Here is a 25,915-nt window from a genome sequence, read left to right on the forward strand (position 1 = left end):
GCTCTACCACTTAGCCACCTTCCCAGCCCCAAAGGCAGAAATCTTCTAAAGCCTAACTTTGGAAATTACTACAGGATGAACTTTATGGTTGGACCTTTGACTTTCTGAAAAATTATGTGACTCACTCCAGTGTTAGCCACTGGGTAGGGTAGTTGTGCATCCAGGTCATGGTTCACCCCTTTTCATCTCAGGACACAGGAGCTTTTACAATGAGCTGAAACTACACATCCTATCATTCATCCTTCTTTCAATGAATTGTAAACAGTAAGGGGAGAACAACAAAATACTAACTCACATCTAAAAAGTTTAAGATGAAAACAGTGTTTCTCCTACATGTATGGCCCCAGACCAGAAGAACACTTTCCACATTCAAACATATTGGTCTTTTGGGATCTTAAATGATCACTAGTTAACTCTTATCTCTCATGCTGCCATTTAAAGTATACTGAAATATTTAACCATATTCATGTGCTGAGATTGCTCTTCAAAGGCATCAATCCAGAATTTATAGATGTGGGCCACATTGCCCTACATAGTAACTTGTACCTCTGAAAGAACCTATGACTTCCTCAGAAACATAAAGATATACTTATGTGCACTCACATGAATGAAGATACCAAACTCTATGTGAAAGTCTATCAGTACCCTAGCTTATATGACATTGAAAAAGCAACTTAAATTGAGGGACAGTGATGTTACTATATGGAGTAATTTAGGCTTATACAGAAATGGCAACTTCTTTGCACATGAGCCATTTTTAAAATTGTGCCAGTCCTCAGGTTTCTACCTAGGGGCTGGGTACTGTACCTGAGCTTTGTGATAAAAGACCAAAAGCGCTAACATTTTATCACTTGAATCACAGCATGACTTATGGCAATTTGGGTGGTGGTGAATTGGAGATAACAGTCTCACAGTCTTTCCTACCTAGTATGGCTTGCAACTGTGATCTTTAGATCTCATACTGTTAACTAAGAACACAGATGTGAGGCACTGGTGCCGTGATAGATCATGAGTTCTTAACTTCTAGTTCCATGCAGGACTCATTAATTCCAAAGAAAGGGACAGCAAGCAGAAGGTTTAGAACATCTTATTGCCATTTTCAAAGGTATTTTCACAATTAGTGGGTAGAAGTCTGTTTTCCTATCATTTCATAAGCGACATTCAAATGCCTACAAAGAATATTTTCAAGAATTTATTGTTTTAGCCGGGTGCTGGTGGCTCACGCCTGTAATCCTAGCTACTCAGGAGGCTGAGATCTGAGGATCACGGTTCAAAGCCAGCCGGGGCAGGAAAGACTGTGAGACTCCTATCTGCAATAAACCACCAGAAAACTGGAAGTGGCGCTGTAGCTCAAGAGGTAGAGCGCTCGCCTTGAGCTGAAGAGCTGAGGGACAGCGCCCAGGCCCAGAGTTCAAGCCCCACGACCGACAAAAAAAAAAAAAAAAGAATTTATTGTTTGTATTGTTCATATTAGTGGTCCTCTGGTTTGAACTCAGGGGCACACATTTCTGAGATTTCCTTTACCATTTAAAACCATACCAGAAGCCCTTTTGTATCACTTATTTTTCCAATTAGTGTCTTGCTTCTTTGCCTCGGCATTTCTAGACACTAATTTTTATAACTACATGTCACAAGTGGCAAAAAAGTTAGGCACATGTCACCAGAGCCATCCTTTTATTGGCTAAGATACCATTTCATGAAGCTTTTGCATGAGATGGCCTAGAAATACTGTCTTTCTCATCTTGCTTTCCTTAGTAGCTAGGATTACATACATGCGCTAGTGTAATTGGCTCATTTTTAATTGACGGTCTTAAAGTAAAAGAAGGAAAGGGTATCTTACCAATCCAGTAAGCAATAACTCTGAAAGGATGCTTGCCATGTAATCATTAATTAGCCACCAAAAGACAGAAGTGGAACTGTCTCAAGATGTAGAGCACCATCATTGAGTGGAAAACTCAAGAGAACCCTCAAATTCTGAGCTGAAACCTATGTGTTGGCAAAGTAATAATAATAATAGCAATGACAAAATGTTACCAGCAGATGTAATTTGAATCAGTGGGATATTGTGGTCCGTGCATATTAAGTTAAGCTAGCAACCTAGCCATCTCTGGGCATGTTAGTCTACAGTCATTATGTTGTAAATGGAATCATGGCCAGGACTTAATGGCCCTGTTTGAACAATTAAAATAAATACTGGAATTGCCACAGCCCTAGGAAGCCCCAGGAGAGGCTCTGGATAAAATTTCTTTTGCCCAGGGAGAAAAGGTTACTTTAGCCCAGCCCCTAGGACTCATTCTTTTATTCCTAGCTTTTCTAGAGGCCAATATTTGAGAATCTCACTTGAAACCAGCCCCAGCAGGAAATCCTCCAATTAACCACCAAAAATTGTGAAGCAGAACTGTGGTTCAGGTGGTACAGTGAAAGCATTGGTTGAAAAAAGATAAAAGTTCAAGGATGGCACTCAGGTCCTGAGTTCAAGACCGCAGATCAGCACACAAAAAATTATTCATGAAAGTGTGAAAGTAGAGGTTTTAATTTAAGCAAACAGTTCAGGCCTTATCAGGAATGACTGGGTTATATAGGATCTGGAGTCCTGGTCTTGGTTTACTAGTTAAGCACTTCCTCAGGTAAAAAACAGGTTCTAAATGCCTGCAGCATATGTTTAATTACTTAAATATATAATGGCATCTACCTTGGCTCTAAGAATTTTAAATTTAGGTCAACTTTTCTGTGTCCATGTAAATGAAGGGTATTAGTTGTTATATTCAAACACTATAAAATGACAGAGCCTCTGCATCATTTTTTGAACAGTTAAAGAATTTGCATATTGATGCCAAGTGAAATGAACCCCAAGATAAGGACACCTCTTGTGTAGTTCTTGCTGTAGTTTTTAATGTACTGATAATGTACTACATGATTTTGTTTCTTTTGTATGTTCTACCCCCATGGTATAACCCGTTTCCACTGTATTTGATTCTGGTGCCCTGCATCTTGTATATACATTTTTATAATGTGGGGAGGGGAAGGGAAATAACAAAATACAGAAATAAGGATACAGGTTGACCCATTGTAGCAATGAGATGTGCAAGAGACTTTGTTGAAAACAAACTTTACAACTTCAGGGAGGGGTTAAGGGATGAGTTGGGGAGGTGGAAAGGGATGGTAGGGGAAAAACAAAGGAGGTGGTAACAATGCTTGATAGGAAATGTACTCATTACCTTACTCATGTAACTGTAAACCCTCTGAACAGTATTTTACCAAAAAAAAAAAAAAACCATTAAAAAATTGCTAACTGTAAAAGCTATTTTCTTGAGTGCTAGTTCTAAAAGAATAATTCTCAGATTCACCAAATATTAAATATTCTTCTTTTGAGAATTATTTTCCCATCAATTCTTTCTTTCTTCCTCTCAGAGCTGGGAGATGTCCCCAAGTGTCTTTGCTAGGATAGGTACAGCACAGAACTAAATATCTTAATGTTGAAAAACCTGTCCAATCATAAGATTGGTAGCCATTTAAATTATCCTTCAAAGTAAAGGAGCAATGAAGACTTTCTAAAAGGTGGGGGGGAAAAACTGAGCAGCCTGAGATCTGAGGATCACAACCAAAATCAAACATTACAGTAAAGTCAGGCAGTATTTCAGATTTATCTTTAATTACTAAACTGTCAAACTGGAGCATGGCTTTCAGGGATACAGCACCAACATTGAAACAACTCAAGGAAAACTCAGAGGCTCTAAGCTCATTAGCTCAGAAAAAAAAAAGCAGAAATGAAATAGCTTGCCATCAGGTATAGCTTGAATAAGTGAGATATTATGGATCATGCTTATCATTCTAGCTACATAGGCCTAAGTAAGAGGATTTCAATCTCTGAAACAACCCTTTAGATTTACCTATTGTTACAAATTCACAAAAATGTCCGAAGTAAACAAAAATACTTAAGGGCTTTGGGTAAGGCTCAAGTTTATGGCATATCCTTATAAAGTGCTAAGTTATAGATTCATCACCAGTAGTATCACCTGTGTCCTAAAAAGAAAACAAATTGAAAAGTAGTTCATGGAGACCTGAAATCACAAGAGTGAGAACCTTAAGTGTACAGCAAGATGGAACAGTCAAACTCACAATAAATAAGTGAAAAGGTTTTCTTCACTTTTCTTATCTACCCCAACAAATGACATTGTGTTCAATGTAATAAGAGCAGAAATATATCCGTTGATGCTAGTTTGTGGAAAAGTGAAATTTATAAGGGACAGCAGAGGAACTGAGTCTCTTCTCTGTTGGGCCACTGCACTCACTGTAAAGGACTATTGAAAGTAAACTAAAGTCACTGGTAAGTTTATATTTTATATAGCAGGGGAAATTGACTAAATAAGCACACTTTTATGTTAAAAAAAAAAAAAAAAGACTAGACTGATGTGTAGTACCTACCTTCCATGTGCAAGTCCCATGGTTAGAGCATCAAAAGTGAAAAGAGAAAATGGAATGAAATGAAATATCCAGTTACAACTAGATAAGGAAAAGGGGGGATAAGTAAAGGAAAAACACAAGAACAACGAACAAACAATGAGCCTGCCTACTAATCAGTTTTGTTTATGACCTCTACTAAACCAACTATATCAGTAATTGATTCATTTTAAATAAAGTAGCATCATCAACTATGACATCACAATGCATTTGACATCTATGACAACTATGACATAAAAATATAGCTTCAATTCAGGGCTTAAAGGCTTTCCCTAAGTTTTTGTGCTCAAGGCTAGTGCTCTACCACTTGAGCCACAATTCAAATTCTAGGTTGTTTTGTTTGGTGATGAATTGAAGGTAAGAGTCTCACAGACTTCCCTTACTAGGCTGACTTGGAACTGTGATCCTCAGATCTCAGATTACTGGCAAGAGCCACCAGCACCTGGAAGGTTGAACATTCTTTTGTACCCTATAATTCTTTGACTATGCTATTTTCCCTTATATTTAATTAGCATGCATTAGTTGAACAAAGGAGGTGCATTGTGATATTTTGATATATGCATATGAATTTAGCCTTACTCTCTTCTCTTCCTCATCCCCTTTCTTCAAACAATGTCAGCAAGACTGGGAATGTGGCATAGTGGCAGTGTTTGCCTAGCGTACAGGAAGCCCTGGATTTGATACCTCAGTACCACATAAACAAAAAAAAATAGCCAGAAGTGGTGCTGTGGCTCAAGCGGGTAGAGTGCTAGTCTTGAGCAAAAAGAAGTTCAGGCACAGTGCTCACACCCTGAGTTCAAGCCTTAGGAATGGCAGAAAACACTAACAATAACAACAAAATCAATGCCAGCAAGTTCCATATATAATATATATATATACATATATATATGTATATATATGTACACATATATACATACACACACACACACACACACACACACACACACAGTTTTTTTGGACCATATTCACATTCCTTTACCCTATCTGTTCACCATCCCTGTTCCCATTGCTACATACATCCTTAACAGAACCTATCTTACATTCCTCTTTTTTTGTCTTTTTTTAAACATTGTTATGGTAAAGGTGATATACAGAGGGGTCACAGTTACTGAAGTCAGGTATTGAGTACATTTCTTTCTGAACAGTGTTCTTATTTGTTTTGTATTCATGCTAGTTGTGCAAAGTGGTTTCATGTTGGTATTTCACAAAGCAAATATTTTTAAAAAATGAATCAATTCATCTATACATTGTATAGATTCCAAGTTCCATTTGAAACCAGGACATCAGGCCACAAACCTGATTTCTGTCGGCCACAAACCTGATTTCTGTCACGATTTTCTCTGATGTTTTTTCTATGTAAACTCCTCTCAGTGAAGGCATTTCCACATAAACAGTCTGTGATATTTAAGCACATGCCATACTGGAAAGTGTTCAAAAGCACACACTGACTCATGGCAATGACACTAAAGGACAAAGAAGACCAAAATCCTGAACAGAGACTCCTGGAGACATGGAACAATCTCTTCATTCGTCTGGTAACAAGTATTCTATTTTTGGTTCTATTTTTGTTAGCTTCCCTTTTTGGGTGAGATTGCTCAATGTCTTTCTCTGCCTGGCTATTTCACTTAATGTCTTTCTGGATCATTCCTGAGCCTGCAAATGACAGCCTTCTCACAAAGAAATGTATGCATTCTGGCTGTTGGATATGCAATCACTGCATGATGAAACTGTGGAACAACACACTGTACTTCAAAATAAGTACAATATAATTGTAGTCAGATAAATGATTGTAAAGAAATATTACTGTCACAGAGTCAGCTATCCTACTCTCAACCTCTATGAGAAGTTGGTTCTATTTTTCTTAACTTCCAATTTTATGACAGATTACTAAGTATTTTTCTATACCAGGTTGGCTTAATATAATATCTTCCTTAACTTAATATAAATTCTTCATGAGATTACAAATGATAGATGACTTCTCATCACAAAGAAATACATGTATTCTGGGTTTTGGATATGAAGTCACTGCACAATGAAAATATGGAACATAATATTGTACATACAGTATTTTGAAGTGACGAGGATGACTTTTTACCTGAATTTTACCATACCAAATGTCTAGCACAGTCCTACTGACTTGTCTCCCTCATCCCTGGGATTTCTGTAACCATCTTCTAACTAGCCTTAGTTCCTCATTTTTTCCACATTTCTAATTTTTTTACATTACTACCAGAATAGAATTGAATAAAAACTATGTCTTCATTGTGTTTTGGCACAATTATCTGAACAGAGTTGGAGAGAGATATTCATCCTCTTGAGAACTTCACTTTCAGACTCCAGAACAGTGAGAAAACCTAGGCTCTTCACATCCTCTACACTTGTATTATAGCTTACTTAGCAGAACTACAGAATGGGCTAAGAGTGAATCAATCACAAGTGACACATCATCAGTGATTAGGTGAATAAAAAAAGTAAGTCATGCCGGGTGCCAGTGGCTCATAACTGTCATCCTAGCTACTCAGAAGGCTGAGATCTGAGATCACGGTTCAAAGCCAGCCCGGATGGGAAAGTCCGTGAGACTCTTATCTCCAATAAACCACTAGAAAACCAGAAGTGCCACTGTTACTCAAGTGGTAGAGCACTTGCCTTGAATTGAAGAGTGCAGGGACAGTGCCCAGGCCCAGAGTTCAAGCCTCATGACTGACCAAAAAAAAAAAAAAAAAAAAAAAGTCATTTAGGGGTTACACATTCAAAACAAAATGGTTAAGACTCTTATCTTTATTTGCCCACCAAAGAAACTGGAAGTGAAGCTGGTGGCTCAAATGGTAGAGCATTAGCATTAAGATAAAATTCTTAAGGACAATGTCTAGTCTCTTGACTTGTACCCATACACTAAGAAGATGTATCTACAAATGTGTGTACTTCCAGGTTCTCTGAATTTGTTTTATCAATTTAGGGCAAAAGGTGATAAAAAAAATTTTACTATTGTGCATATTTTGTAATACAGTACTGGTATCTTCCATAAGATCTTCCCTTCAAAAAATAAACTGTAAATACTCATTTGTGTTATAATGCATGGACCACAAATACAGTGGAAGAAATAATGCATGGACCACAAATACAGTGGAAGAATTTAGGGGAGCAGTAGAGAAATCTATATTCTCATATCATTGGCTCAAATCTGTAAAGTTTTTTTTTTTTTAATGTATTGCTCCACAAAACACCTTGTAGATGATCTGACTCCAGCCCGAAAGGCCTGCAGCTCTTATTTCTGAGAAGAGCTTATAAAATTACTGTGAAAAACCATTCCTTCTTATAAAAGACTTCACTCTTTTAATTACTGTGCAAGCCTGGAAGTAGTGAATGTCTATTACTGTGTCCAAATCCTTTAAATAATGCAGCTACATCATCCCCACGCAACACAATGAGAGAATGAGAAATGGGTCACTGACTACCAGAGTGTAAAGAATAGTTTCCCATTAAACCTAGCTTACCTCTGCCATGAATCAGTTGACTGCTGGTTGACCAAACTCCTCTAACAGTTACTTTCACAGAGATTCTGTCATGGGTCCAGGTCTCTGATACCTGTAAAGATGTGACTTCTGGAAAAGTGTTTTTTATACATTTACTATACTCGCCTGTGTAGGTTTTTGGATACACTGGGGACTGATTTCTCATTAAAGGCCATTGCACATTGCTATATTCATTAGTTTTCTTTTCTCCTAGGTGAGTCACTTCGCTGATGATCACTGAGGTATATCTTTCAGGGGAAAGACTTTCCACATTTGTTACTTTCATAAGGGTTCTCACCAGTGTGAATTCTGTTATGTCTGCCAAGATCTGATCTCCACTTGAAAGTCATTCCACATTTGTTACATTCATAAGGTTTCTTTCCTGTGTGTGTTCTCTGATGCAAAGTGAGGTATGACTTCTTTTCTGAAAGACTTTCCACACTTGTTACATTGACAAGGTTTCTCTCCTGTGTGTGTTCCCTCATGCAAAGGGATGAATGACTTCCGTATGAAAGACTTTCCACATTTGCTACATTCATAAGGCTTCTATCCTGTGTGTGTTCTCTGATGCAAAATGGTCTGACTTGCCTCTGAAAGACTTCCCACTCGTGTTACATCCATAACGTTTCCTCCTGTGTGTGTTCTCTGATGTGAAGTGAGATGTGACTTCCTTCTGAAAGACTTTCCGCATTTGTTGCATTCATAAGGTTTCTCTCCTGTGTGTGTTCTCTGATGTGAAGTGAGGTGTGACTTGATTCTGAAAGATCTTCCACATTGGTTGCATTCATAAGGTTTCTCTCCTGTGTGTGTACTCTGATGCAAAGTGAGGTTTGACTTCCACCTGAAAAGCTTTCCACATTGGTTGCATTCATAAGGTCTCTCTCCTGTGTGTGTTATCTGATGCGAAGTGAGGTGTGACTTCCGTGTGAAAGACTTTCCACATTTGTTACATTCAAATAATTTCTCTGCTGTGTGACATAACTTTTGTCTGTTGTTCTGTGACTTCTGGGTGAAGGACTTTTCACATTTCTTATATTCATAATGTTTCTCTCCTATGTGTATTCTCTGATGAACATCAAGATGTTCCTTACAGGTAAAAGATTTGCCACATTGGTTGCATTCATAAGGTTCCTTTTCCATGTAAGCTCTCTGATGCCTGCTGAGAGCTGACTTCTGAAATTTCCTGCATTCCTCATGTTCATAAGGTTTGTCTTCTATGGGTGTTTGAGGTTGGAAAGTCAGGTTTGACTTTTGAGAGGTAGATTTTGCACACTGGATATACTCATTGGATTTTTCCTCTGGATATTTGCTCTGAGGTTTTGTAAGGTGTATTTTCTTCCTGAAAAATTTCTCACATTCACTACAAATACAAGGATCGTCTCCCTTGTACATTTTCTGATGTGTACTGACTATAGGTCTTAAGTAGAACAAATTTCCATATACAGCACATTCAGGTGTGGTTTTCCCTCCCTGATGTACTCCTTGTGCAAGGAATGTAGACTTATTATAATCTTCTCTATATTCATTATATTTACAGGAGGGTTCTCTCACATGAACCCAATTACGGCTAAAGAATATGATCTCTGAGTTTAATACCTTCCTTTTTCCACTATGTTCAAAATACTGCAGCTCATTTGGACTCTTATCCTTTTGACTAAAATGATCTAAATATCTGAGGGATTGGTCAGGAGGCTTATATGCAACATGCACCTCATCAGGCTCACCATAGGGAAGCATGTTCTGATACTCAATGAACACCTCAGTCCTCATCCCTAAAGAGTTCCCATTATTCCTAATCAGCTCTAGTTTATCTTTTGAGCTCAAATTAGAAGTTGTTACTAATCTCGTTCTTTCTTCCACTGTGTTACTATTTGTGACTGATACTTCACGTAGATATTCATCTGGACTTTCCTGGCAGGAAGTCACATCCTTCATTGCTTGGACATCTAAAATGAGTCACACAAAAAAAGACAAAAACAAATCAGATCAAAAGATTCCTTGATGTGCAGATAAAGACATTTTCTCCCATCCTGTTGAGATTTTTAAATATCGAAGTAGTAATTGATTCATGAGAAATATATGCTTTTTTCCCTAATGTATCAATTAAGAAAATAACTGAGGGGCTGGGAAGGTGGCTCAGTGGTTGAGTGCTTGCTTTGCATGCATGAGGTCCTGGGTTTGATTCCTCAGCACCACATAAGCAGAAAAAGCCGGAAGTGGCACTGTGGCTCAAGTGGTAGAGCGCTACAGTGCCCAGGCCCAGAGTTCAGGCCCATGACTGACAAAAAAAAGTAATTGATATTTTAGAATGTAAAATTATGATTTTCTCTGTTTCAGGTTTTTCTTCTTTTATAGCAGAGGAAATGTTTACTCAAATTTACTCAACTACTTACTATTAAAGTTTTCAGCTGAGTCCTTAGGATTTGTCTTTAATATTCTTGGGGTTGCATTTTTCTCAAATATTCTTTGAGAAAAGAATAATTGCTTTGCTTTGCTTTATTTTATTGAAATAATTCATATATTTTGCTGCTTTGCTTCTCAACCATTAGGTGAGGAACAGAAATAATTTCTATTTTCAGAGAGCATAAGAGTGTTTTGTACATCCTTTTCCTTTCACCTACCCAGGAGTTTATCCCTACATCTCTTCAGTTCTAATTTCTCATTAAGAATTACTTTAGAGGGGCTGGGAAGGTGGCTCAGTGGTAGAGCGCTTGCCTTGAATGCCTGAGGCCCTGGGTTCGATTCCTCAGCACCACATAAGCAAAAAGAAAAAAGCCGGAAGTGGTGCTGTGGCTCAAGTGGTAGAGCGCTAGCCATGAGCTGAAAAGCTGAGGGACAGCGCCCAGGCCTAGAGTTCAGGCCCCACAACCGGACCCCCCCCCCCAAAAAAAAAAAAAAAAAAGAATTACTTTAGATACCTGTGGGAATTTTAAATTTTGTTGCTCTCCACCTTCCACAAAGTCTCACCAAAATTCCTTTTCTGACATTCCTGCCCCTCAAAACCATGGAAGACCAAGGATACTCCCTATCTCATCTCCCAGGTATTCATCTTCTTTAGACTGAAAGCTTCAATTCTGAAACACAGTCTCTTCCCACCACCATTGATAAGCTGTATTTTCCTTAATGCAGGATAGCAGCTAGAGTATACTACATATTTTGTCATACCTGCAGAGTCCTAGTTTCAAAGAAAATTAAATCTCATTTTCTAAACTTCTTTTACTTTTTCTTTTTCAGAATGATTTCCAAAAATGGAAAGAGAATTACTAACATTCATTCTATTGCCACACAGAATTCAGCATGTCTCCACATGAATTCTTGACTCAGAAGTCTTTGACACAAAGGATCACCTAGCTTTCTGCCATACAGAGGACTCAGGGGAACGAGGAACATTATTGCTGTGTACAGCCCAAGATGCACTTACCAATGGGGCTCTGGCTCCAACATCACTATGCAACATGCTTTAACCCACCTGTGAGATTCTTGTCTGAGTCTTCTCGTCTCCATGGTTCTGCACCTTGCTCCAGCTTGACAATCAAGTTAGGCTTAGGAATATGATGCCCTGTTAATAAGAAACAGTGGAGAACCATTCCCCATGCTGAGCCATATTACTCAAAGATCTCAGACATCCTGCTCACAAGGTTGCTCCTAAATCTTGTTTCTTTTTTCTTAACCACTACATGGTTGACTTTCCCCCAGCTTTGGATTTACTTTGCCAGTTGTATGGTTACCATTCTATGAGTTTTGAGTCCCAGCTCTATTTCCAGTTTTTGAATTTTTAACTGGACATAAGAATCTCATGGGGGCTTTTTGCCTGGCCTGGCTTCAAACCAAAATCCTCAGACTTCAGCCTCATGAAAACTAGTATTATAGGTGTGAGCCACTGGACCCAGTTTCAGATTTGCATTATAAATACACACATTAGAGATATCCAGATCATAGTTCCAATAGTGATATACAGTCTATTCTAGAGTGTATATCCATCTGGAATACTCACCTCTAGTTTAGGAAGACAGTCTCTTGGTAGTAAAACATACTTAAGAATTTTTGTCAAATTGCTGACTTGGCTTTTGAAGAATGAGAATACAATTGCCTCAGGAGTTATATAATCAAGTTGAAGTATTTCTTAGTATTTACCACAGACTGGAATCTTTTATCTAAACAATATAAATATTCCTGTATCTACTAAAAACAAAGCAATTGAACTTGGAAGTGAATGTGACTCTTGCTCACCCAAGGACACCATGTTGCTGTAGGTCTCTAGCATTACATCTCTATAGAGGGTCCTCTGAGCAATATCCAGGTGTTGCCACTCCTCCCAGCTGAAGTCCACAACCACATCATCAAATGACATCAGCTTCTGTAAGGGCACAGTTTACATCAAATAATTAGCCCTGAGTCATGAGAAGACCAAGTCCAGAATTTCATTCTTTTACATACATGCATCTGTCTTACATAAAATAGTTGGAGGTTGCAGTGTTATCTATACAATGGAAGAAAGAAAAATCAAAGTAGAAATATTTTGCCTCTATATAAACTTGGTAATTAAAATACAAAGTTTCCCTAATATATCAGAATATATTTCTGGTACCAGCAAAAGAGACAAGAACAATTCTAAGGAGCTAATAATTTGGCATGATAACATTAAGACTAAGTAGGTATCTAAAACAGTGGTTAGCTACATATGAGGGTAACAATGAAAACAATTTTTCTTGGATTTTCATAGTGTGACTCACTGAAAACCCTATTTAGATCTTCTATTAAAAAGTGCTCTCAACAGAAGTGGCACTGTAGCTAAAGTGGTAGAGTACTCGCCTTGAGCTGAATTGCTGAGGGACAGCACTCAGGCCCAGAGTTCAAGCCCCATAACCAACAACAACAAAAAAAAATGCTCTCATAAGCAATCAGAACACATCCAGGACACTACAAAGAATACAAACCACATTAATAGATCCCTGAAAAGCAGTATCTAGGTGAACATTAAAGGGAGTAACAGTACTCAAGAAAGTAGACAATGACTGATTTGACCCTTACAACATTTGACTAAGTTCATGCATAAAAATATCCTTTGTTAACCATTAATTAAAATTCTAAAGTGATGTGTGGTCATAGATACCCTGATACTTCCTGCAATTAAAAAAAAATGCTAACATGAACTTCTGTGAACATTCCCTACCTTGTACAATACAGCACATAGGTGGGAGGAGAATAAAGTATTTCTTGAACATATTTGCCTTTTAACAGGCCATCATTGAAGGATAGAGGCAAATGGATAGATGCTTAAGGAACACTGAAGATGACAAAATATGTGAAATATGACCGCCACAAGCAAGATAGAGAAAAAAGTATAAAGAGGGATATGATGTAAAAATATAGAAGGAAATTTTAAAAGTTGGAATGAAATGTAGTATTAATTTCTTTTCCAAGGGCTAAAAGGAGGGGGAAAAAAATCAAGGCTAAAAGGAGAGATTTTTGACTCCCACACTGAACCCATTATAAATGAGGAATAGCTAATAATCCCTCAAATCCAGCCATGCTTGACAATACCAGAGGGCAATACTGACTAATAAACAGGAAGGAAATATATCTGTAAGTGTTGAAAGAAATACCATTCAAATCATAATCCATTGAGTAGAGGAACTCTTCTAAAATGTAGATTGAAGATATTTTCAGGGATATACAATTCATTAAAAATATATATATACATTTTAAATAGTGTCACAAGAAATAATCCTGCTTCAAGAGAATAACAAAAGATGGTAATATAGATAAACACAAAGGACAAGGTCATTAAAATCATAAATATGTAGGTAAGTATAAAGGAATATATAGTATATATTTTATGCAATGTCCCTAAAATCATTTACATAAGAAAAATCTGATAGCACCATATTAATTATGCATAATGTGTAAAGATTCAGTACATAAACATATAAGTATATTAAAAACCAAGTATATGTACTAGGCATATGGATCAATTAATATTGTACTTACATGGAAAATATGAAGGCCTGATTTCAGAGAGTTAATTGTATTATAAAGAAATTAAAAGGGCAATAGATTTAGGACTGGAATGTAGCTTATGGATAGAGTACGTGCTTAGCATGCATGAAGCCTTGGTTTTGATTCCTCAGTACAACATAAACAGAAAAAGCCAGAAGTGGCATTGTGGCTCAAGTGGGACAGTGGAAGAACTGAGCTACTTAAGTAGCTCAGTGTCAGTGCCCAGGACCTGAGTTCAAACCAAAAGAAAAAAAAGATCATAGATTTATTAAATCTACAATTACTATTGGAGAATTAATGCATCTCTTACTGATAGAACAACCAGACAAAAAGTCGGCAGGAACACACACAATAATGGCATTACCTGAACCTAAATGTTGTTTCTAAAGCACTGTGGTATTTCATTTTCCAAGACAGACACACTGTGAATAAGTCTCAAGACAAACTTTCTAGAAATCAATATGAGATATAAAGCTATGTTATAAATACATTTAAACTAAATAATGTACTTCTAATTATCAGTGCAATAAGTAAGGAAAATTAGAATGAAGCTGGAAGAAATGTACTGTATCATTGTGATTTATAAAATATTAATGGTAACCACTTTCGTACTTCACCTTTAAAACAAAAATTATGTGTGGTGCATTCACACATATATCTTGTGGACGGTGGGGAAAGCCATAGAACTCCAGGGAAATAGGGTGAAAAAATACAGCAGGGGATGTCATCAAACACTGATGAAAGTAAACTATACAAAATGAGAGAAGAGATGGGAGGGAGGGATTGAGAGAGAGTGAGCAAATGGAAGACACTGTGTGAAAAGAAATGTACTAATTACCTGACTCATATAATTGTAATCTTTCTGTACAGCACCTATATAATAACAATAAATTAAATTAATTTTAAAACAATTCCTCCATGGAGTTGTGCCAGCATAAACTATTTGCTTAGGGAAGAAAATCTACCACAGTTAGGAGAACAGTCACAATTATTAGCAACAAAATACAACACTTAGTTTGAATCATGAAATATTTCAATAGGGTTGAATATTAATTCTACATAAACCAGTAACAATAATCTTGTTTTATTGCAGTATCCAATTAACTGGTAATGTTAAATGTTCAAGTAAGAATAAACAAAACAAGTACTTCTGACTTAAGACTGTTATTCTATCCTAGCTACTAAGGAGGATGAAATCTGGAAGCCAGCCTGGATAGACAACGCAATTTAAGCAGCTAATAAACAGGTTGGAAGCATGACTCAAATGATAGTGTCAACAGCAAACGAGGAAGCTGATTGACTGTGAGGCCTGAGCATTCAAGTTCCACTACTAGCATGAGAAAGGCATAGTGGAGGCTGAGGTAGGTGTAGCACGTGAGTTCCTAAGTTAGACACCAATTGTGGCAACACAGCAAGTCCTCATCTGAGACATAAAGATTAAAAAAAATGAGTGGAGGAAGGAAAGAATGGGAGCAAAGGGACAGGGAAAAGAAGGAAAAAGAGGGGACAAGAGAGAGGAGAGGAGGGAAAAAGAGAGAAAGGGAAAGGAAGAAAAGAAGACAGTAGGAGAGGAAAGCTTCACGACATTAGATTTGACAGAAATTCGTTGGATAGAATACCAAAAGTGCCTGAAACAAAAGTAAACAAAATTAAATGCATATAATTAAAACCTTATGTATCAGAAAGCACAGTCAAAAAGGAAGAAAAAGCCGGCCGGTGGCTCATACCTATAATCTAGCTACTCAGGAGGCTGAGATCTGAAGATCGTGGTTCAAAGCCAGCCTGGGCAGGAAAGTCGGTGAGACTCTTATCTCTAATAAACCACAGAAAACTGGACGTGGTGCTGTGGCTCAAGTGGTAGAGTGTGTGTCTTCAGCTTAAGAGCTGAGGGACCGCACCCAGGCCCAGAGTTCAAGCCCCACAACTGACCAAAAAAAAAAAAAAAGAGGAAAAAGCCTAATATGAAAGAAAGTATTTGCACACATCTCTAAATAGATTAATGACTAGAATGAATGAGTAAATATAAAACAAAATCCTACAACTAACTACCCTCACATAAAATCTGAGTATAAAATGGGAAAATATTGAAGAGACTTTTCTAAAAAGAAGGTAACAAATAGTGACAATCAAAGATGGCATGGAAAGTACTAAAAAGAAATTAATATAAAACTAATATAAAATATAAAACAGGAATATGGTTCAGCACTTCTATTTCTAGGTATGTATCCAAAAGAAGAAAAAGCAGGGATTAGAAAACATATGTGGAGAATTACTTTATAACAACAACTCACAATAACCAAAACTTAGAAGTATGTAAAACAATAGATAAATGTATTGAAAAGAAAGAAAAGTTTAGTATATTTTTTTTGGGGGGGGGGGGGGGGAGTCCGGTCGTGGGGCCTGAACTCTGGGCCTGGGCGCTGTCCCTCAGCTCTTCAGCTCAAGGCTAGCACTCTACCACTTGAGCCACAGCGCCACTTCTGGCTTTTTTTCCTATTGCTTATGTGGTGCTGAGGAATTGAACCCAGGGCCTCAAGCATGCAAGGCAAGCACTTTACCACTGAGCCACCTTCCCAGCCCCAAGTTTAGTACATTTTACAGCAGGGATGAATCTTGAATTCAAAAAGCTAAATAAAATACACCAATCCTAGGGAACAGCCATGGTATGATTTTCCTCACTGAGCTTCCAAGGATCAGCAATCTCATAGACCCAGAGACTGGGATTTAAAGGAACAGGAGGTGCCTATTTAATGATTATACAGTTTCATATATGGAAGATGAAAAATGCTGTGGATCGATGGAAGGGATGGTCTTACAACAATGCAGCCATATATAATATCAATGAACTGTACATTTAAGAATGGTTAATGCATCTTGTGTGGCTATCAGAGATATGACTTACGTATCTATTTTTCTTTTTGAAATAAACTAATTAAAAGTATTTGAAAACATGTTAAGGTAGCTTTTAGCTGGAAACATACACTACAAATACCATTAATAAAAAACACACATGGACAAGATATACAAGTTATTATAATCTGTGCATCTTGCTTTTAGTTTTTATATATCCTTTCATTCACTGTTAGTCAAATGTGTCATGTATTCCTGAGTCATTTCTCCAGTAGATTACTAAGGATACATTCCCAGACATATTAGCTAATAGTGAAATTCCTGAGAGATCAAAGTCTATTACTGAGCAAATATCTGTCAGATTCTGCCGTCCATGTTATTTCAAATATAAAAACTTTAGCCTCTGTACTGTTTATTATCAAAACTACTTTTATCTTTTTTTTTTTTTTTTTTGTCAGTTGTGGGGCCTGAACTCTGGGTCTGTCTCTCAGCTCTTCAGCTCAAGGCTAGCACTCTACCACTTGAGCCACAGCGCCACTTCCAACTTTTTCTGCTTATGTGGTGCTGAAGAATCAAACCCAGGGCCTCATGCATGCAAAGCAAGCACTCTACCACTGAGCTACCTTCCAAGCCCTAGCTTTTATCTTATACTGGCAGTAAATAAAAATATTCAAATAGAGCAAAAAGAAAAAATAAAACTGCACTACTGTACAACCACATTGAATGACATTAAATCAAAGGGAATAGAATCAGGAAAAATTAATTTTTTTTCCTGTATATCGATGGGTGGAAGGTAGTAATTTTCAGTAGGGAACTCTGAAGTGGAGCTGAAAGCGGAAAAGGTTTGAGGTTGGAACTCCATTTGACAATACTCAGAATGCTGACAGCTAGCCAGCCATGGGAAGGTTAAAACAGGCAACTCTAGAGAAGATTAAGGGATTGCAGTGGTACCCCCTGGGAATGGAACCTTGGGTACTGTTGGTCTTGAAGGCTAGGTCCAGAGGACTTCATGTCTGGACTGTCTCTGGGCTGCAGTCTCTTGTCTCTAAAGAATAAGGGAACAAGTGTCTTTCACAAACTTTCTTTTTGGCTCTTATTGTAATTTTTGGTCTTTTGGGTTGGTCATGGGGCTTGTACTCTCGGACTGCACACTGTCCTTGAGCTCTTCAGCTTAAGGCAAGCACTCTACTACTTGAGCCACAGCATCACTTCTGGTTTTCCAGTGGCTAATTAACGATAAAGAGTCTCAGGAACTTTCCTGCCGGGGTTGGCTTTGAACTGATATCCTTAAATCTCAGCTTCCTGAGTAGGTAGGATTACGGTGTATGCCACCAGTACCTGGCCAAGACTGTAATATTATTATAGATGCTTTGTTGTTTGAAACAAACGGAATCAAATCTGCTTTGTTGTTTGAAACAAATGGAATCAAATCTGCATTCCAATTAGATTGTAATGTTTTATAATCTGCTAAATCTACAAGCCATCTTTTTTTTGAGGTAATTATGAGTTTTGAGAGTATTTTGTTCTGATTATTTTATTATTGTTTTAAAGGTGATATACAACAGGGTTAACGTAACATATATCAGGTGGTATGTACATTTATGAGGTAAACAACACAGCATCATCTAAATATAAGACAAATTAAGAAGTCCTTTGTTTCCTTGTCTCGGGGTTCTTTTCAGCTGCATATTCTACATATGAAGAGGTGCTTGGGTATTACAATTTAGTACTTTTCTTCTAAGACTATCTTCTGTCCATCTCATTGTGTATGGGTATCTTGAGTCCTGTTTACTTTGTCATATCATCCATTTTTTAATCTAACTTTGCATATCTTTATCTGATTTAGGAACATATTCCCAAAGCTAAATTTGTTTTTCTGTTCTTATGTTTTGGACACCCTTAGGTTTATAACATGGAATGTAAGACAAAGTGAGAAATAAAAAGCAACTCACCAGAAATCCTTTCATTCTTTCTTGCTGTTGACAATGAACAGAATGTTCTGGTAGCATGGCCAGGAGAGAAGGCAAGAGATAGTCAGGAAAGAACCTGTTTGGTTTTGCCCTAGATATTCCTGCTCAAAACATTATACATAGGCTGGAAAAGCATAAAGCATTCTTTTGAGAGAAGAATCTTTTAAGTCTCAAGTACAGCATTAAACTCTCTACACTAAAAATGGATCCACAGTCCATTAGTTGATAGACAGATATTATTAAAGCAATTCTTTTCTAGGCTAATGCATACAGATATGATAAAAACTATTGTTCTCACAAAAAATAATTGAATAATTGAAACCAAAAAAATGGATCACAAGTTCACTAAAATTAGTTATTGCTAAAATATATGAAACTTTTTTTTTGCTAAAATATATGAACTATTTTTCTCCTAATGCAAAGGTATCCTAGGACTCCATTATGCATTTGTATTCTACCTGTTTCATTTACATATTTAAACACCATAGAAAGTATATATGTTATAACTTTGTATTTTTCACCCAAAGTTATGCAGGAAAAATGTACATAAGACCTATTTCTTATGTTATAATATTTGTTTTTTTGGTCAGTTGTGGGGGCTGAACTCTGGGCCTGGGTGCTGTCCCTCAGCTCTTCAGCTCAAGGCTAGTGTCCTACCACTTGAGCCACAGCTCCACTTCCAGCCCTTTTCTGCTCATGTGGTGCTGAGGAATCGAACCCAGGGCCTCATGCATGTGAGGCAAGCACTCTACCACTGAGCTACCTTCCGAGCCCATAATGTTTTAATAATAGTTGTCAAATGGTATATTTCCCTGTACCCAAATACTCACTGCATTCTTAGTTTACAAGTCTTTGACACCTAGTTCTTTATTACTTTCAGGACTCAGGGTAACTAGGAACATTATTGCTCTGGCTTCATCACTATGCAACATGCTTTATCTCACCTGTGAGATTCTTGTCTGAGGCTTCTCTTCTCCATGGTTCTGCACCTTGCTCCAGCTTGACAATCAATTTAGGTTTAGGAGCACAGTGCCCTGTTAGGAAGAAATAGTATAGAACTACTGCTCATACTGGGTCATAAATGCTGTAAAATTTTATACATCCTGTACACAAAGTTGCTGCTAACTCTTGTTTCTCATTTCTCTCTGGCTCCATGGGTGACATTTGCCCAACTTTGGATTTATTTCGCTGGTTGTGTGGCTTGAACTCAGCTCTTTTCCTCAAGACTAACATTCTACCAGTTTGAATATTAACTCTACTTCCAGTTTTTGAGTGGTTAATTGGAGATAAGAATCTCATGGGGCCTTTTCTGCCATTCCAACTAAAATCCTCAGATTTCAGCATCCTGAGTAGCTAGGATTACAGGCATGAATCACTGGAGCCAGTGCCAGGTTTGAATTAGAAATACTCGCTTTAGTGATTTCCAGATCATACTTCCAACAGTGATATACATTCTATTCTAGATTGTATATCCACCTAAATAATCTCAAGTTTGGAAGACAGTCTCCTGTTAGTGGAACATAGTTTAGAACTTCTGACAAACTGCTGATTTAGCCTCTGGAAGAATGAGAATAAACTTGCCTCAGGTGTTATACAATCAAGTTGAAGTTTTCCTTAGAAAGAAATGACACTTCTCATGTACTGGAATCTTATACCTAAATAGCAGTACAAGTTTCATAAATATTCACATATCTACTAAAAACACATCACTTGACATTGCAAATTAACATGACTTTTGCTCACTCAAGAACACAAGGTTGCTGTAGGTCTCCAGCATTACATCTCTATATAGGGTCCTCTGAGCAAGATCCAGGTGCTGCCACTCCTCCCAGCTGAAACGCACAGCAACATCATGAAATGACACCAGCTTCTGTAACGGCACATTTCCATCAAGTAATTAGCCTTGAGTCATAAGAACACTAAGTCTGGAATTTCATTCTTCTACACAGATCCTTTCGTATTACATAAAATGTCTGGAGCTTGCAGTATTATCTATACAGTGGGAGAAACAAAAATCAAACTAAAAATATTTTCCTCTATATTAATTTGGTCATTACTAATAGAAAGTTTCCCTAATACATCAGACACATTTCTGGTGCTAGCAATACAGACGAGTCAATAATTTTAAGAAGGTAGTTATGTGGCATGACAACATTAGGTCAAAGTAGGTATCTGAAAGAGTGTGTTTAGCTTATTTTGATAAAGTTTACTACATCTCAGGGAAACAAAGAAGCAAACAAATGTTTTTTCCTGCATTTTCATATTCTGGGTCGCTAAAAAGCCTATTTAGATCATCTATTAAAAAGTGGTCTCATAAGCAATCAGAACATAGTCAGTACATACCATGGATTACATTTTCCATTAGTAGATCTAAAAACAGCACAGTGTCCTGGTGAATATGAAAAGGGAATAACAGTACTCAAGAAAATAGCTAATGAGTGATTTGGCACTTACAAAATTTGACTTAGTTCCCACAATAAAAATATCCTATGTTGGGCTGGGAAGGTAGCTCAGTGGTAGAGCACTTGCCCTACATGCATGAGGCCCTGGGTTCAATTCCCCAGCACCACATAAGCAAAAAGAAAAAAGCCGGAGGTGGCGCTATGGCTCAAGTGATAGAGCGCTAGCCTTGAGCTGAAGAACTGAGGGACAGCGCCCAGGCCCAGAGTTCAGGCCCCACGACCGGACCCCCCAAAAAAATCCTATGTTAATCATTTTGTTATTAAATTTTAAAGATGGAATTGTGGACATAGTATCCTGATACGTCCGAGTTCAGGCCCCACGACCGGACCCCCCAAAAAAAATCCTATGTTAATCATTTTGTTATTAAATTTTAAAGATGGAATTGTGGACATAGTATCCTGATACGTCCTTCCTGAGTAAACGAAGAAGTTCCAGCATGAACTTTTGTGCACATCACCTATCTCCTACAATACAGAATATAGGTGGGTGGGGAATAAAAATGTTTCTTGACCAAATCTTCATTTTAATAGGCCTTCCTGGAAGGATGGAGGCAAATAGGGGCTTAAGGAACATTCACAATACAAAAACAAAAAAAAGTGAAATATGACTACTAGAAACAAAACAGAAAAATAAGAATAAAGAATGATGTGATCTAAAAATTATAGAAGAATTTTTTTAAGTTGGAATATAGTAATATAATATATACATAGAAATAGAGAAATATAGTACCAATTTGTTGTGCAAACCCCAGTACAGATGAAGAATGGCCAACAATTCCTCCAATGAAGCTATGTTTGACAATACCACAGGTGAATACTGACTAAACTACATAAAGGAACTATAACTGTAAAGTGCTAAATGAAAATAACCTTCAAATCACAATACGTTGGTCAGAGGAACTCTTTTAAAAATGTAGATGGAAGATATTTTCAGGGAAAGAGAATTCATTAATAACACTTGCATATTTGTGAGTTGCCCAGACTCAATTAGAGAACCAAAATAGTTTTAAAAAATTGGCACCTGGAGCTGGGAAGGTGGCTCAGTGGTAGAGCACTTGCCTTGTATGCATGAGGCCCTGGGTTTGATTCCTCAGCACCACATAAGCAAAAAGAAAAAAGCCGGAAGTGGCCCTGTGGCTCAAGTGGTAGAGCGCTAGCCTTGAGCTGAAGAGCTGAGGGACAGCGCCTAGGCCCAGAATTCAGGCCCCACGACCAGACCAAAAAAAAATTGGCACCTGCCATTATCCTATGAACAATGTGGTATTACAACTATATACATAGGATTTAAATTGTAATAGGTATCAGAGTTGATTTACAGTACATAGAAGAAGGCCTGCAGGTTATATTAGAGGTGATTTTTCAGTGTACAGAAGTGGCACTGTGGCTCAAGTGGTGGTAGAGTGCTAGACTTGAGCTGAAGAGCACAGGGACAGCGCCCAGGCCCTGAATTCAAACTCCACAACTGACACACACAAAAATTACAATGAAATAACTATTTTACACATGTTAATATGGACATAGTTTTAAACAAAAACAAACAAACAAAGCTTCCAAAGTCTGACAACTGCTGGGCAAGATGTGAAAGAAATGTGAACTTTGGTGCATTTCTCTCAGGAATATAAGACTATCACGGATGGTATGGAGACTCCTAAAAGGAACTAAATAGATAATTACATAGTAATATGGTTCATCACTTTTATTTCTAGATTTGTACAGAAGGGAAAGCAGGCATTAAAACAAACATTTGGGGAATCACTTCATAACAACTACTCACAATAACCAAAAGATAGAAGCAGGAAAACATAGATAAATGTGTTGAAAAAGAAAAAAATGACTGCATTTTGCAGACTACTACAATATGCTGAACAAAACACACCAGTCATAAAGCAACATTCATGGTATGATCTCCCTTACTGAGCTTCCAAAGATCAACAAGCTCATAGAACCAAAAAGTAAGATGATTCCAGACACTAGGATAGAGAGGAACAGGAGCTGTATATTTAATGATTATGCAGCTTCATATATGGAACATGAAAATTTGTTGTAGATAGATGGAAAGGAGGGCTGCACAACAATTTGGCTGTATGTTGTATCACTGAATTGACATATAAGAATGGTTAATGTAGCCACACAGGATGAAACACATGTAAACTCTCTAAACTTGGGAAACTCAAAAAGGATTAACAGCCAGCCTAAGGTACATAACAAATTTAAGAGCAGCCTGAACTACACAGCAAGAACAGGCTTAAAAAAGCAACATGGAAAACTCACATTTTGGATTCTAGAGATATGACGTATTTATTTTTCCTAGTGAAATAACAAGTTGAAAGTATTTGAAAATGTATCACAAGTTTTTAGCTGGAAAGGTACACTACAAATAGCATTAATAATAAACACATATGGACAAAAGATACAAATTATTATAATCTGTGTGCCTTGCTTTTAATCTTTGTATATCTTTTCACTGACAACTGTTTGAATGTGTCATATATTCCTGAATCATTTGTCCCAGGAGATTCCTAAGGACATATTGCCACAAACATTAGTGAGAGATCAAAGTCTATTACTGAGCAGTCTGTCAGATTTTGCCACCAGTGATATTTCAAATATAAAAAACCCTATTCACTGTTTATTATCAAAACCTGCTTCTATATCATATTGGCAGCGAATGAAAATATTCAAACAGAGAAGAAAAAGCAGAACCTCAGTACCACATCAAATGAGGTTAGACCAGACAAAGACAAGAGAATCAGGAGAAATCAATTTGTTGCTGTTTATTGAAGGATGGAAGGTAGTAATTTTCTATAGGGAACTCTGAAGTTGATCTGAAGATGAAAAAGGTTTGAGAAGTTGGGAACTCTACATCAACTGTACTCAGAATGCTGAGAGCTGGCCATGAAAGAGTTAAAACAGACACCTCTTGAGAGGGTTAAGGGACTGGAGTGCCACACCCCTTCCTTAGTGTTGGAAAGGCTCACTGAATTTTCAGTGCTATTGACCTTGAAGGCAAAGGTAATGTGGACTTCATGTCTGGACTTTCTCTGGTTGCAGACTCCTGTCTCAAAACAATACAGGAAAAATTGTCTCTCACAAACTCTGTTTTGGCTCTGATTGTAATAGAAATACAGATGCTTTATTTATTTTTTTGTTGGTCATGGGACTTGAACCCTGGGCATGGGCACTTTCCCTAGCTATTCAGCTAAAGGCTAACGCTTTATCACTTGAGCCACAGTGGCACTTCTGGTTTTCTGGTGGTTAAATGGAGATAAGTGTCTCATGAACTTTCCTGCCCAGGCTGGCTTTGAACCACAATCCTCAGATCTCTGCCTCCTGAGTAGCTAGGCGCCAGGAGGGATGCTTTAGTTTTTACATGTACCCATGGTAACTTTCGCTATGTAAATTCAAGCAAATATGCGTGCTTGTGGAGACTCAGGGTCCAAAGGCTAGTGAGCCTTGGGACCCCTGTGTGTGTTTGTCTAATTTTCTTTGGCTCTGGAATCCTGTAGAACTACCTGGGATTATAGTTGGCAACAATTTCCCTCTATAACGGGAAAGGGAAACAGTAATATTAAGCGCCACATCAGCAAAGGAAAATTGATCAGTAAGGAAAACTAGTTCCTAGATAGAGCATTTGAAGAAAAGAAAAAAGTAAGAGACATATAGAAGGCAGACAGACTGAGGAAATTAGAGAGAAAAACAGATACAATGAGAAAGAGAAATAAAGAAAGCTACTGAGCAGGAAACAGAATAAATAGAGAACATTTTAGAAGAAAAGTCTTGTGAAGATACTTTAGAATAAAACAGAGGGATTTCTAGAAAGGCCATAGACTATATCATCAAATACAGTCTAAGAATTAAGTAAGATAAAGACCATGAAACACTCCAAGAAGTATGTATGGAGAGTAATTTAAGCTTACTCAGTCCCTTAGAACATCCAAAGTTATGTGAGGCCACACTATTTCAGCAACTCCAGTAAAGTTCATTAAGATAGTTTAATGTTACTCATAAGGATGTGATCTCTCACCAGTTACTAACAATCCTTCACATTCCATGAGAAGTCACCTCCTTGGTGTCACTCAATCACATAACAAGTTTGACTACTTTTTCTCACATCAGAAAAACTAGAAAAAAACTAAAGCAAATTTGCACTCAGACAGAATGTAAGATTTTTTTAATCTGCTAAATCTACAAGCCATCTTTATCTTATTTAGAAACATGTTCCTGAAGCTGAATCTGTTTTTCTGTTTTTCAATGTGAGATACCCTAAGGTTCATAAAATGGAATGTAAAAAAGGTGAGACATGCCGGGTGCTGGTGGCTGAGACCTGTAATCCTAGCTGCCCAGGAGGCTGAGATAAGAGGATCATGGCTCAAAACCAGCCTGGGCGGGAAAGTCCCTGTGAGACTCTTCTCTCCAAAAAAACACCAGAAAAACGGAAGTGGCGCTGTGGCTCAAGTGGCAGAGTGCTAGCCTTGAGCTGAATAGGTTAGGGACAGCGTCAAGGCCTGGTGTTCAAGCCTCATGACTAACCAAAAAAAAAAAAGAAAGAAAAGGTGAGGTCCTGGGAAAGTGGCTCAGTGGTAGAGTGCTTGCCTTGAATGCATGAGGCCCTGGGTTTGATACCTCAGCACCCACATAAGCAGAAAAAGCTGGAAGTGGC

General features: G+C 37.6%; 1 protein-coding gene across 1 annotated transcript in view; it reads right to left on the minus strand.

Annotated features, from left to right (window-relative positions):
* Window positions 1-7,684: 7,684 nt before the first annotated feature.
* LOC122099527 (zinc finger protein 717-like) overlaps window positions 7,685-25,915 on the minus strand; it is a 41,077-nt gene continuing 22,846 nt past the window's right edge. Inside the window, exons 3-8 of the mRNA XM_042670071.1 lie at window positions 20,537-20,663; window positions 18,776-18,894; window positions 12,204-12,330; window positions 11,443-11,532; window positions 8,977-9,919; window positions 7,685-8,808 (exon numbers count right to left, since the gene is read on the minus strand). Coding sequence (XP_042526005.1) covers window positions 8,520-8,808; window positions 8,977-9,919; window positions 11,443-11,532; window positions 12,204-12,330; window positions 18,776-18,894; window positions 20,537-20,663 — 1,695 coding nt within the window. The 3' untranslated portion in view covers window positions 7,685-8,519. The remainder of the gene's footprint in view (window positions 8,809-8,976; window positions 9,920-11,442; window positions 11,533-12,203; window positions 12,331-18,775; window positions 18,895-20,536; window positions 20,664-25,915) is intronic.

Source organism: Dipodomys spectabilis, unplaced genomic scaffold (genome assembly GCF_019054845.1).
Source record: "Dipodomys spectabilis isolate Male_0828 unplaced genomic scaffold, ASM1905484v1 ptg000517l, whole genome shotgun sequence".
NCBI lineage: Eukaryota > Metazoa > Chordata > Mammalia > Rodentia > Heteromyidae > Dipodomys > Dipodomys spectabilis.